This window comes from Rhinolophus sinicus, linkage group LG06 (genome assembly GCF_036562045.2).
Source record: "Rhinolophus sinicus isolate RSC01 linkage group LG06, ASM3656204v1, whole genome shotgun sequence".
Classification (NCBI taxonomy): Eukaryota; Metazoa; Chordata; class Mammalia; order Chiroptera; family Rhinolophidae; genus Rhinolophus; species Rhinolophus sinicus.
The window spans coordinates 16,328,778-16,342,298 of NC_133756.1; the positions used below are offsets into that span (position 1 = coordinate 16,328,778).

The 13,521-nt window shown below is 46.4% G+C and overlaps 1 protein-coding gene and 1 pseudogene across 4 annotated transcripts in view; one reads left to right on the plus strand and one right to left on the minus strand.

Moving 5' to 3' along the window:
* The window catches only part of ARMH1 (armadillo like helical domain containing 1), a 57,352-nt gene that overhangs the window by 17,018 nt on the left and 26,813 nt on the right, over positions 1-13,521 (plus strand). For all 4 annotated transcript variants that reach the window (XM_019751138.2, XM_074334611.1, XM_074334612.1 and 1 more), the window contains 4 exons: positions 2,177-2,245; positions 3,111-3,277; positions 4,267-4,463; positions 6,978-7,062. In XM_019751138.2, the coding sequence (XP_019606697.2) occupies positions 2,177-2,245; positions 3,111-3,277; positions 4,267-4,463; positions 6,978-7,062 (518 nt within the window). The remainder of the gene's footprint in view (positions 1-2,176; positions 2,246-3,110; positions 3,278-4,266; positions 4,464-6,977; positions 7,063-13,521) is intronic.
* On the minus strand, positions 10,641-12,310 carry LOC141572481 (large ribosomal subunit protein uL11-like; annotated as a pseudogene).

Here is a 13,521-nt window from a genome sequence, read left to right on the forward strand (position 1 = left end):
TGATCTTGTCATACAACAGAGAAAATAGACTGGCTGAAGTGACACAGTGTTTTGAATCTGTGACCCCACTTCTCCTTCCCAGCCCTCCAGTTACAGTGGATTTTGAAAAAAAAAACAAATCAATATAACATTATTATGTTTTGCACAATTGACTGCCACATAATCCCACATAAGTTTCAAACCCCTTTCTAACCTTGAACTTCCAGAACATATGAATAAAACTAAGGATTTATATATTATAGTGACAAAATTATTAATTATCGTTTATTGAGTCTTTTTATGTTCTAGGCACTGAGCTATGTATGGACTGTACAAATATTAGCTCATTTGAGCCTAACACCAAGCCTTATAGGTGACCGGCATTATCCCATTATATAGATAAGAAAGATGAGTCTTGAAAAGGTTGAGTGCTTTACTAGTAAATGACAGAGATGAGGTTTGAAATGGGTCTCTCTGGCCTGAAGCTCATACGCCATCTACTCCACTTCAGTGCCTTTCACTCAGTGGACATTGCAGACCCACAGTGCCACGTCCAACGCCAGACAATGAGATACTCTACATACATAACCCCATTCCCTCTATCTATCTACAGGCAGGAAGGCCTGACAGTAAACACTCAGACTCAGATAGTAAGAAGCTGGCTACAGAGGGAGGAAAAACAGACAGGTTACTAAAACGTTTAAGAAGCACGCAAGTCCTGTAGGTTATTCTAGGGCTTTTGCTTTTCCAGCAGTCACTAGGAGGCTAGTGAGCCTCTGTCATATCCTGGTCCCATCAGTTAACATTGGGACCTTAGACAGGCCATTAACCTGTCTGAGATTGTTTGCTCATGAAGTGAGTGGAAATACTAATAGCACCCACTGCAGGGTGTGGTAAGCATGAAATGAGACAATGCAAGCAAAGCAGTTAGCACAATGCCTGGCACACAATAAGTGCTTGGTATACTTGTTAGCTACCACTGACATTGTGGCCAACTTCTGGAACTAACTGCTCAAATAATGGACCAGAAATATGTATAGTGAGTGGCTATGAAAATAGGACTAGCCTGGGACAGAGGAAAAAAGGTGATGAAAGTTGGTCAGCCTAGATGGTAACTGAAGAAAAAAGAGGGGGTAATGCACTGAGGCAGGAATGGGGGCTGAGGTTTGGGGGAGCAGGCTGGAGGACAATGTAGGAATAGAGAGACGACCGTGTGGGCAGATAGCCTGGCCCCCAACTATAACAGCAACAGGCAGGGGAGCCTGACTCCAGAACAAACACTGTTTTTGCAGTCAAGAGCCTTTCCTAATGAGCCAATCTGTCTCTACTTCTATTGGCATCCTGGGAACCAGGGTACAGCAGAGATAATTTGCCTCACGCATCCTCCCCCCCAGCAAAGCACCATTATCTCCAAGCCGTTACATTAGCCTTTATCAGTCTTGGAAGCTCTCAGTCATCCTCCATGAGCTGCAATAATTTCAGCTAATTTCTTAAGTGTTCTAAGAGCCTGTGATGTGTTATGAGCCTAGTAATTGTTGACTGGTTCCTTTTCTGTTGTGGCTTGATTTCGTACCTTGTATCAGAGCTGATGCGTGCTCTGGGTGCTTTATTACAATGAAGCTTTTTGCAAAGGCTCACATTAAAAATAACATTAAATAGTGAGGTTGTTTTAAATCAGAGTTTAATTTTTCTGCCGCCTCCTGTTGTTCTTATTAGGGAGACGTGCAATTCTTCATAAAGATAGTGGCCTCCAGTATAAAACTTGGAGCAAGTACAAAACTGAGAATTAATGATGAAGCTGATTATTTTTAGAGAAGTCTAAGAATGAGGCACAAAGTAATGAACTATGCTGAGACTTCAGGGTGCGATGGAGAGGTTTGGAAAATTGACCCCCAGCTTTCTCCATGCACCTTTTATTCATCAGAGTCTCCTTGCTCTCTAGAAAGCCTGTTAGAGCCAAGGTGGCTGAACTACCCGAGAAGAGCCTCCTGGAGAACCATGAACGTGCTGCCAGCACCCCATACCCCTACCCCATGTGTGTTGCCTCTTCTCTTTCAACATAGTGGCCCCTCTCAGATAAAGGGCACAATTCAGCTGTTGGTCATTGTGGGCCATTGGTGGTGCCAGGGATCAGAAACAGGATCTGGTTTCGGTGTGGAAAACCACCCTGAAATTCACTCTTTAACTTGTCATACAGCTATATGACTGGCTTGTGTTTAGAGAAGATTCTGAAGTCCATTGGCATCTTCCTATCAGCTGTAAGCAGGTGAGTTCTGTTCTGGAGAGATTCTGGGTTCTCAGTTGCATATCAGGCTCATGGTGTCCTTGGCGTTCACACCACATGGTACCAGGCCTTCTAGTTATCCATGGGTACCTGGTAGCCCTCAGAAAGGGCCCAGAGGTAGTGTCAGCTGTGGTCCTGCTCTAGTTTCTTCTCCATCCCATGTTCTCCATTGACCCTTTACTAGTCAGTATCATGTTGGTTGTGAACTACAGAAAACCGACCAACTTGTACTGGACCAGAAAATATGGGGAGTTCATTAGCTCACTTAACTGAAAAGCCCAGAGGGTGGAAATCCACATTTCAGGCCTGACTCCACAGGGGCTCCAAATATGTCATCAGTACTTGGTCTCTCCCTCTCTTTTTCTCTGTTTCTCAGCTCTGTTCCCCTCTGTGCTCATAGGCCTCATTGGGCTGTGGTCCTCAGAAGCTTCAGACAGTCATCCTTCTAGCTCAGCCATACCGAAAAGAGAGCATCTCTTTCCCAATGGCTCCCAAGAAAGTCGCGGGTTTTGAGCCTCATTGGACCAACTTAGGTCACATGCCTGTCCTCAAACCAGTGATTGCAATCAGAAGGATGACATACCCTGTCACCTGGTCACCGTACCAAAACCACACGGCTCATGAGTGGTAGAGGGGCGATTCCCCAAGGGACAGTTGAGGTGCTAGTACAGTAAGAGGAACAGATGCTAGAAAGCCAAACACAAGAAATGTCCACGGTATTGAACTTTTGCATTTCCTGGATAGGAGGGCAAAGTAGGTGAAGAAAGGACCTTGAGAGCCTTTAAAAAGGTTAGTGCCAAGAAACTTGACATGTGTCTTATTTCTACTCTTCTATCTCTCTGGACAGCAATCGGTACCTTATAGAATTTCTTGAGGTTGGAGGTGTCCTAACACTCTTGGAAATACTTGGGCTGGAGAAGATCAAGGAAGAAGACAAGAAGGAATCCATCAAGCTACTTCAGGTCATTGCAAACTGTGGCAGGAAGTACAAGGAGCTCATCTGTGAAAGTTATGGTGGGTACTGTGTATGACAAGGGTGATTTCCCACGTCTGCCTCAGGGCCTGCGTACAATGGTGGCAGCACCCAGCACTGCGTTAGCAAAGTGTACCAGGGAATTGGTTGGACTTTGTCCAGTGGACTCAATTAGCTCCCATCCATATTACCACCAGAAGACCCCGATTTATATTTTTCCTGAGTCATCATTTGCTCAAATCTTTCCATGGTGGTTTTGGAAATACTGTTCCATTTTAAATATACCTTTTTTTCATGCACTTTTTCAACAAAGATTAATTGAGCCATTGCCAATTAGAGTTCTGAGTAACTCTAGAAATAAAATGGAAATAAAATCATTGAATATGTGTGCTAGGTGCATGCTAAGGTGCTGGGAATACAAAGATAAAGTACAGTCCCTGCCCTCAAATAGCTTACAGTGTGGTGAGGATAATTCAGGCTTTTCAGTACGATCTATCAAGTGCTCTGACTGAAGCATGTAAAGGAGATGCCATCCCCATACATCCCTTTTTCAAAGCCCTTCCCTCACTGCACTTTCATCATGGTTCTGTGTGTCCCCCCTGGCCTTTCTGAGCCTCAGTGTATTTATCCATAAAATGGAACTAATCTCCCTCTCAGTATAGTTTCTGGGATTAAACGAGGTACTGTTTGTCACTTAATTGCTGAGTGCTATGCATATGTTAGTTATCACATAGCAATCAAAAATGAATGTTTTGTTTGTTTGTTTGCTTGTGCATTTTGCAGAGCCATTTTAAATTTTTAAACAGATTTTGGTAAGCGGACATGCCTATGCTGAAACCAAATCCTCCAGCCACACAGACAAAGGAAAACAAGACAATGACGCAACATGAGACTGAGCCTCGGTTTTGCTTTGATTAAACGGGCTTGGTTAACTACACCTTAATCCTATTACCTCATATTATGTAATCTTGAGTGAGGATTGTTTTCCTACATCCCTTCCATTTTAGCAGTTCCTCTCTTCTTTGCTCAGGTGTACGATCCATAGCAGAATTTTTGGCAAAGTCTAAATCAGAAGAGACCCAGGAGGAAGTGCAGGTTCTGTTGGATTCTTTGGTCCACGGGAATCCCAAGTACCAGAATCAAGTGTACAAAGGTCTAATAGCTTTGCTGCCCTCTGCGTCGCCAAAAGCTCAGCAGCTGTCCCTGCAGACGCTCAGGACTGCCCAGGTGAGCCCAGGCTGCGCGCTCCTGTGGTTCTCATTCAAACAGTAATCTTACAATTACCTTCCACAGTTGCACTCCACCCAGGCATGAGAAACAGAGTTCAGCCTCCCTCTGCATGTCTGCTGTTCAATCAGCGTTACTTCCAGAAGGCCAAGGCAGGGCAGAGAGTTCATGTCTCCCAGCAGAGTGATTTGTCCTGTTTACTTAAGGATCAGAAAGATGTTGGCAGACTTAAAAGTGGCTGAGACAAGCAACAAGAATGATGAAAGGACTGTAGAAAAGATTAAAGGAGTCGATTTGATAGGGAAAGAATCATGGCGCCTTTATAGACAGCATGTAAGTGAAGGGACCAGATCTCCAGTGCTTGGGAAAGCTCCTTTTTTTCTTTTGGCTTCTGTTTTCCTCTCAGTGCTCTGGAATGCCAGCGAATTCTGATTTGGGGCATGGTGACTACAATGAAGACACCATGCCTAGTAAGGAGAGAATTAGAGATTCAAAGAATGGTTTTGAGATGAGTCATCAAAAGCTCTCAAAGCTGCTCCCGGATGGGCTGCAGGCAGGCGAACAAGGAAGAGATCAGAGATGATCAGGCCTGAACTGTGGCAATGGGAATAGAAGTGACCAGGTTAGACAGACATTTCGGAGGCAGAATGCTTGGGACTAGGGGCAATAAAAGGAGTCAAAAATGACACCCAGCTTTGGACTTAAGACAGCAGGGTGAGTTGTGTGCCACCAAGAAAAAGCAGGTAAAACCAATTCAATATGGAAAGAAGTTTTAACTTGATAAACTTGATGAGACTTGGTGGCTTCCAAGTGCCCATCTGAGGAACAGGCCAAGCTAGTTACAGAAGAAATAGCCAGGTCACTTATTTAAAAATACTGACTCCTGAGCCTCACTCACATAGAATCTGACATCTCTCAGCAGGAGGCCTTTGGTAATTCCTGTCCTTTTCTTTCTTTCTTTTTTTTTTTTCTTATAAATTTTATTGGGCAATATTGGGGAACAGTGTGTTTCTCCAGGACCCATCAGCTCCAAGTCGTTGTCCTTCAATCGAGTTGTAGAGGGCGCAGCTCAGCTCCAAGTCCAGTTGCTGTTTTCAATCTTTAGTTGCAGGGGGTGCAGCCCACCATCCCATGCGGGAATTGAACCGGCAACCTTGATGTTGAGAGCTCACACTCTAACCAACTGAGCCATCTGGCTATCCCAATTCCTTTTCTTTTTAAGCTCCCCAAATAATTTTGCTTCCTAGTTTGACTGAGGAATCATTGCTCAGGACAGCTAGTGGAGATGCCCACCGGACAGTAGAAAATAAAAGGCTGAAGCTCCAGGCAGAAACCTGAGGTGAGGGTGGCAGTTTGGGTTTCATGAGCAGAGAAGCGATAACTGAAACAGTGGAAGTAAATAAGATGGCCAGGTAAATGTAAGAAGTAATAAAACAAGGAACACTGCCAACATTTACTAGAGGAGCTGAGGAAGAAGGTCCAGCAAAACAGATCTGATTATCATTATTATTTCTTGTTCCCATTGTTAAGTGCCTCCTACATGCCAGGCACCACGTTAGGGGCTTACTTATACTATCTGTCTTAGTCTTCATAATAACTGACGGAAGCAGGTATTATTATCCTCATTTTAAAAATGATGGAACTGAGCCTTTGGAGGGTATTGAGTGACTTACTTATTCAAAGCCACACACTAAGTAAGAAGTACTTACTAAGTGGGCATTTAAATCCAACTCTCTCCAACTCCAGAGTCCTTACTCTTTTGACATCCACTCTGCCTCTTTGAAAAAGAATGATGAAAGCCATAAGAGAAAAAAACAGGAAAAAACAGGGCTGGGAAAATCAAGGGGAAAGAGCTTCAATAAGGAAGACATGATCCGCTGGGTCACATACAAAGTAGAGATTAAGTACGGGTTGAAAAATTGTCCCAGCAGGTAAAGTTTTGGTGAATTAAGGGATTGTCCTGCGGCAGGAGCAGTTAAATTACAGCCGCCTGTCAGAGGATGAAGAAGTGGCTTCCTCTGGGAAGCTTGGGAGTGAAGGGGAAGAAGAGCAATAGCAAGAGAAGACAGAGTTAAAGGACAATTTTGTTCGGTCTAGGTGAGCTTGAGGACGGTTAAGGCTAAGGGACAGGAACCAATCACAGCTAATCACTGAAGAGGAGCTCCCTGATTGGGTGAGCTTCCTCAGGGAGAGAAGATTTAGGATCTTGGATGAGTTCCACTCTCCCTGGCCTGTGCCTTCCCTCCCCCCAGCCCAGGTGGTGGACTTGTCCCTGCACCTCTAACAGGTACAGGCCAGCTAGCCTTGACTGTATGCCTCCTAAGCTAGAGGGTTCAGTGGCAACCTCAGCAGACTCTCAGTTGATTCTTGGCTGCCCCTCTCTGCCCCTCCTCTCAAGGGCCAAGGCCCAGGGACTCCCCCCTCACTGCCCTCCCGTTCCCCATGGCGCCAGGCTGTGTTTCCCAGGTGGACAAGATCTAAAGCGTCCCCACCTTGTCCTGTTTGTCTTGTCAGTCGATCATGGGAGCCACACACCCCAGCATCGTGGCCTGCGTGCTGAACGTGCTGCGTACGATGCACCTGGAAGTCCAGTATGAAGGTAGGGGAGGCGGCGGGTCTGCGGCGGGGGCGGACGGCCGCAGGGATAGCCGGGCAGACTCACTCTTCAAGGTTCTCTCCTATCCCGAAGAGCCTTGCCGACTGTCCCGGTAGCCGTGGCAGATGCAGGCTGCTGGTTCAGTGTTGATCAGCGAGTGATTCAGAAAATGACAGTCATGTTCTGTAGTTCAAATCAGCCACATGGTGCTTTAACAGGTGTTACATCTGCCTGGGTCCCGAGCTGGCCCTGCTTCCCAGTCTTGTGTGGTGTTTCCCCTCTAAACAGAAATCACCCTGAGGACTGTCCTCCTTGTAAGAAATGAAATTGGATAATGGTAGTATTGATAAGTTTTCATCTATTGAGTACCCCTATGTGCCAGCCACTTTCAGTGAATCATTTCATTTCCTTCTCAAAATAACCACAAGAGTACAGGGCCTAGCACGTATTAAGGCATTTGAACGTTCAAATGAATGAATGGTGGGTTAGGTATTGTTATGTTTTTCAAGCTTTTAAAGTATTGAAGCACAGAGAGATTAAGTATGCTTCCCAAGGTTACCCAGCTAACTAATTTCGAACCAGATCTATCTGACCCCAGAGTATATGCTTTGAACACGTAGCACATGGCAGGTGTTTACAAGATGTTATTTCCTTCCCTGTTCCTACAGTGGTTCAGAGAAGGGAAATTCTGTTTTCAACAGGAGGGCTCAAGGAAGGGTTTGCTGAGAAGGTGGTGTTTGAGCTGAGCCTTGGAGCATGGGAAGGATTTGGGAAGGTAGAAAGGAGCAGAGGAGGGCGTTCTGGAAAGGGGAATGGTTAGAAATGAAGGCCTAGACATAGGGAGTAGAGGTTTCAGAGGTCTCAGTCCAGGGAGACGTAGAAAGGAAGGCTAGGGCCTGAGTGCGGAGCACCTTGAATGCCAGCTGGAGAAGTGGGCACTCTGTCCAGTAGGCAGTGCAGAGCCATTGAAAAGTGAACCATAAACAGGTGAGTGGCAAGGAGAGCACTGCCTCAGGAAGACCGCCTGGGTCGCGGCAGGGGAGGTATGTCAGAGCGACACGAGGCTGGAGGCCAGGTGCGGGGCCTTTCGGGTTGTTCAGACAACAAAATGGGAGTGTGCTGATCTGTCTGGATACAGAGGCCCTGGAAAGAGAGAGAAGGGAAAGACTGGGGACTGCCTGGGTGTAGAGAATGGGATGGCACATGGAAGAGGGAATGGGCAGGGCCAAAGAGGCCAGGATGGAGAGGAAAGATCTGGGCGTCCGTACATACCGGGACTCCTGTGTCCAGGGTGACAGGCTGAGCCCCAGCTCCACGAAGTCCAAAGGGGCAGAAGGAGCAGGCAGGTACTGGGGTTCAGTATGCAAGTGAGATCCTGGGGAAGATCCACGTGGGTCTGGAGGTTCACTTCCAACATCAGTTCTGTTTTTGAATATCAGTCGTATTTTTCTTTCAGCAGCATTGTCAGTTTGTGTTTGTTTGCCCCGGGCAGATATGCATGGGTATATGGACCTTGTATGTTGAGAAGTAATGTTATGTTGAAATCTGTTACCAACTGGAGCAGGGTTTCCTAGTGGGGACGAGCTGCCAGTGAGGGGGTGGAGTGGTGGAGGCACGTAAGTAAAGGTCCGGCCAGGGGCAGAGGGTTGTCGCTGGCATTGGAGCAAGGGGGTGGCCTGGCAGTGGACTCCTGTTAGGAAGCTTAATCAAACAACCCCGAGAAGACTAGGTTGGGTGGCCATGAGACCTCCCTTCCCCCCCCCACCCACCCCCACGTGGCAGCCGTGACCACTCCCACTCATCCATCACTTCTCAGCTTAAGCATTTCTGCTCTAAGGCTTTCCCTGCCCTGCCTTCAACCCCTGCCCAAATGTCAGTCCTCCTTCCTCTGTACCACCCTGTGGCCTCCTCCCCTCCTGTACCTCCCTCCATTGGTGCGGTTATCTCCAGAACTGTAACTGCCCTTTAATAGAAAGTGCACAATTTCAGAGCAACTCATAGTTTTTGTCTTCATGTTCTCAGCACAGTCCCTAGCATATGTTAGGCCCTCGGTACATGTTGAATGGATGAGTGAGGGAGGGAGTGAGTACTGCACATACACCCCATTAGTGACACTTTACCTATGTGCCTTTCTCCTCCAGACCTGAGCAACCTGAGGGCAGGGACTGGGTCTGACTCATCTCTTACTCCAGCTCAAGGCCTAGAACATAATGGGTGCTCAGTAGAAGTTTGTTGAATAAATTTATGAAAAATGGCTTAGCTTCATGTATGCTGATGAACCCCTCCTGAGTTGGAACTGGCCGGGCTTCTTTACATATTGGGCCCAACTTAGAGGCCTTCTGTGTTTATCACATGACAACTACCACTGCGGCAAAGGCAGCAGGAGCATGAAGCTTTGTCACTGCCTTTTTGGTCTGAGGTCTGCTCATGTGATCACAGTGAAACTCTGCACCTCAGAATAATTTCAGATATGTTGGACTCATAACAGGTGCTCAAGAAATGTCTGTCGAATGAATGAATTATTATTTTTTTACCATGCACTTCAAACCAGTCTTGGTATAACTTGGAATATAGAGAATGCAGGTGGAATGAGTGTCCACTAGGGGGAGCTATTTCACATGGTTGGGGGCGTGAACGCTGAGGGCTAGAATACAGTATTCAGCTTCAACTCACAGTCCTCCAAAGGCAGGGGAGGGAAGCTCTGACAGGTCTTAGATGTGGTCCTAGTGGTGGTGATGGAAGAGGATCAGAGATGAATTTTTCAGACTTTGAGGACGCCAAACTGCAAGACCAAGGTGAAGCACTGCCAAGCACACACCTGGCAACAGTCAGAATAGAGAAGCCGTGACCAAGAGGACTGGTGATACAGCTGCGTGGACTAACCTGGAAAGGGCAGGGTTGGTTTGTTTTTTAAAAACAAATACTGATTGGACAACTCTGATATGCCAACTACTATGCCAGCTACTGGGGTTCTGTTTGTATTTGTTTGTATTGAAGAGAAAAATGAATGGTTTGGAAGGAGGAAGGTAAGAAAGACGTGCACTCTACCTCCCAGGCTCTGTGTGTGTGTGTGTGTGTGTGTGTGTGTGTGTGTGTGTGTGTGTGTGTGTGTGTGTGTGTGTGTGTATGTGTGTGTTGGCATGTGGGTGGTGACATCCTTCCCCTGAGAAGGCTGCAGGGAAAGTGGAAATCTCAGGCAGTGTCCCATGAAGACAGGAGATGGAGAAACATAGGGGGCCCGGTGACTCTGTCCCTGGCAGTGGGTGTCGGTGGTGGAGGAGCCAGGTGATGGCCTCACCTCCTTTTCCGTTGAGAACTGCACCTTCCCACCTCCAAATCCCGCCACCTGCTGGGCCCATGTTCTCTTCTGCTCTTCCCCATTACAACAGAACATCCCTGCTCCTTCCCAGGCCACCTCTTCTACTTCTGCTTATTCTCTGAAGCACATTCCCTCAGACTTCTCTTCTGCAGTTACCCTGTGCCTTCTCTGGTGGATCATCTCCGCTGACTTGAAAATGGGCTCTGTATCTCCCATCTTTTTTTTTTTTTTTTTTTTGGGGGGGGGGGTTGTCAAATGATCTTTAATTGAAATATTTTCCTTTGTAGTTCTTAACTCGCGGGCATTCCACTCCACCACTGTTGATGTTATGAGGGTGGCCGCCATCCACATTACAGCCCACAGACTGGGCAGTCCCCAAGGTCTCTTTAATGGTTCCAGAGAGTTCTCTAGCTAAAGATCAGTGCCGCATCTGTCAGGCAATGTTGACAATCTCATCAAAAGTGATTTTTCCACTGTGCTTAATGTTTCTGTTTGTTTGTTTCGGGATTTTTGTTTTGTGGGGGTTTTTTTTCTTTCTGTCTCTTGGAGGTTCTCTGAGGGCTTTGATGATCAGGGCAGAGACAGAAGGTACCACCTCAGTCTGGGCCTGTCTGTTCTGAATGGTCAGTTTCACTGTCATCCTCAGACCCTTTAATCACTGCTTGCTTTGGCAATGTCATCACCAGGCCTTTTTTGGAGACAGACCCAGGGGGATCTGCTGATCTTGGGGGCCAGGGCAGATGTGGCACCAACTTCCCCACCAGGGCACTTCAGGCATATGACTTTGATCTCACTGAGGTCAGACTTCAGTGGCCTGGTGGAGACAGCTGGTGTCAGATGAACCCGGATACGGGATGATGAGAAAACATTGCACCTAGGCCTCCTCTGAGCCAAAACCCAAAAGCTGTGACTCCCATCTTTAAAAAGAGCCCCTCCTTGGGCCTCTGTGGGTTAAAAGAGATTTAAAAGACATATCCCAAAAGAAAGGTAACATTTAATTATAGTGTTTAAGGATACATACGCCTCCTTCACCCCAAGTTCCTCTCCAGCTTCTCATTTTTTTCATTTTCTTCCATCTTGATCTCTCACTTGCTTTTGACCCAGTTGGTCAAAAGCAACTTGCTCTCTTCTTTTGGCTCCTGTGATACCACTTCCAGTTTTCCTCCTGCCCACTGGTTTTACCATAGTCTCCTTTGCTAGTTTCTCCTATTTCTCTACCAGACTGTTGGGTCAGCATATTTCTCATCTCTTTATCAACACTTTCTCCTATGGGATTTTTCTAGTCCCATGGCTTTAAATATCATATATATGCTACATAGTCAGACACCAAATCTCTGGCCCTGATCTCTCCCCTGAAATCTCCATGTTGATATCTAATAGACATTTGAAACTTACAGTCAAGATAGAACCCTTGATTTTCTTTTCAAAACCTGTTCTTCCTCCTAATTTCAGTAAAAGGTACCACCACCAACCTAATTGCTCAAGTAAAAGGTATAGAGCTAATACCAGATGACCTTCTTTCTCTCACCGCCCACCCCATCCTATCCTTGCCAAGTCCTCTAGGTTCTATCTCCACTTACCTTCTCTGTCCCCACTGTGATCGCCCTAGACTAACCCACCATCCTCTCTCCTCACTTATCTTTCTGCTTCTACTCTGGCTCCCGGTAATCCATTCCCCTACTGACCATCAGCCGGATGGTTTAAAATATAAACTAGACAGTGTCACTCCTTGGCTTCCTGTTGCACCTGCACTAAAACCCAAACACTTGCCATGGCCTGAAAAGCATGAGAGACTCTTCCCCAGACCTTGGGTTGATGAACAACTCAAACTTCAAGTGTCGGCTCAGATGCCACCTCTGAGAGAGACCTTCCCAGCCACTCTCTCTAAAACTTCCCCATTCCCTCCCACAACCCACCAAGGTCTCTCTCCATCATACCACATCACTTATCTCCTTTAGCAATGACCTTGTTTGTTTCTTTGTTTACTTGTTTATTATCTGTCCTCTGTTTTGGTAAGTCGATTCCAGAAGAGCTGAGACTATCACTAGCATCTAAACATTACTAGCAAAAGTAGGATTTTAGATATTTGTTGACTGAATGAATTGGGATGTCTGAATTGAGTATACTCTGATTTGTTCCGGCCATCATCATATCGGGAATAGAATTTGAAATACCTAGTTTTTCAGCCCAGATGGCTAAGTGGAGGCTGTGTGTACTAAGTGACCCTTTATTTCCTGAGAGTGCTTAGGGCCAGGGAAGAAGGTTTGGAGAAGGAACAAAAAGAGATGGTTCCTGGGGGAAAGTAGGAGATGGTAAGGCCTCTAGAGCACAGGGTGATCATTCTGGTTACCTATTGCTTAAAACAACCCCATTCCCAAATTTAGTGTTGATTTTTTTAAAAGATTGCACTGATTATTTTATTTTAAAGATTACTGAGTTTCTTGGCCTCTCCCTTAAATTTTGCATCAGAGGCAAATGCCTCACTTGCCTCACCCCAGCCTTGGGTAGCACAAGGAAGCTGGAATCATTTGGGGGCTTGAAGATGTGACTTAGAACTGGGATTGTCCACTGCAGCACCTTCATGTGGCCTCTGTGTAGTTTAGGCTTCTCAGCTTGGTGGCTGGATCCCAGGAGAGGGTAGCCGAGAGCAAGCTTCTAAGACATTCCAGACCCAAACTGCATGGCTTTTTTGACCTAGCCTTGTAAATCACACATGGTCGCTTCCTGCCCAGATTCACAGGAAGCACATAGACCCTACATCTAGGTGGGAGGAGGGTCGTCATTTTGTGGCCAAGTTTTGCAGCAGTAGCATGAGGGAAAACCGGGGTCGTATGTGGTGGTGGCTTGATGTCTGTCCAAGGAGGATAAGCTTCTCTTTCTTCCTGTTTCTCCCTTTCTCAATATTTTAATGCAGTTTCCTGAAATATGTTTGTCTGCCAGAGCTGGGTTTCATAAAATTACACCTCCTTCACACCTGTGCCGGCCCCCTGGAGGAGGGGTGGGTCAGGGAGCATTGTGTGAAAGGTCCTGGGAAGGCCCTGCCCTTCCAGGTTCTTAAAAAAAAGTGGAGGAGGAAACCAGTGCACCAAGTAGCAGCTTTCTAGTCCCACGCAAGAGATTCTGCTTGTCCATTTTTTTCTGTT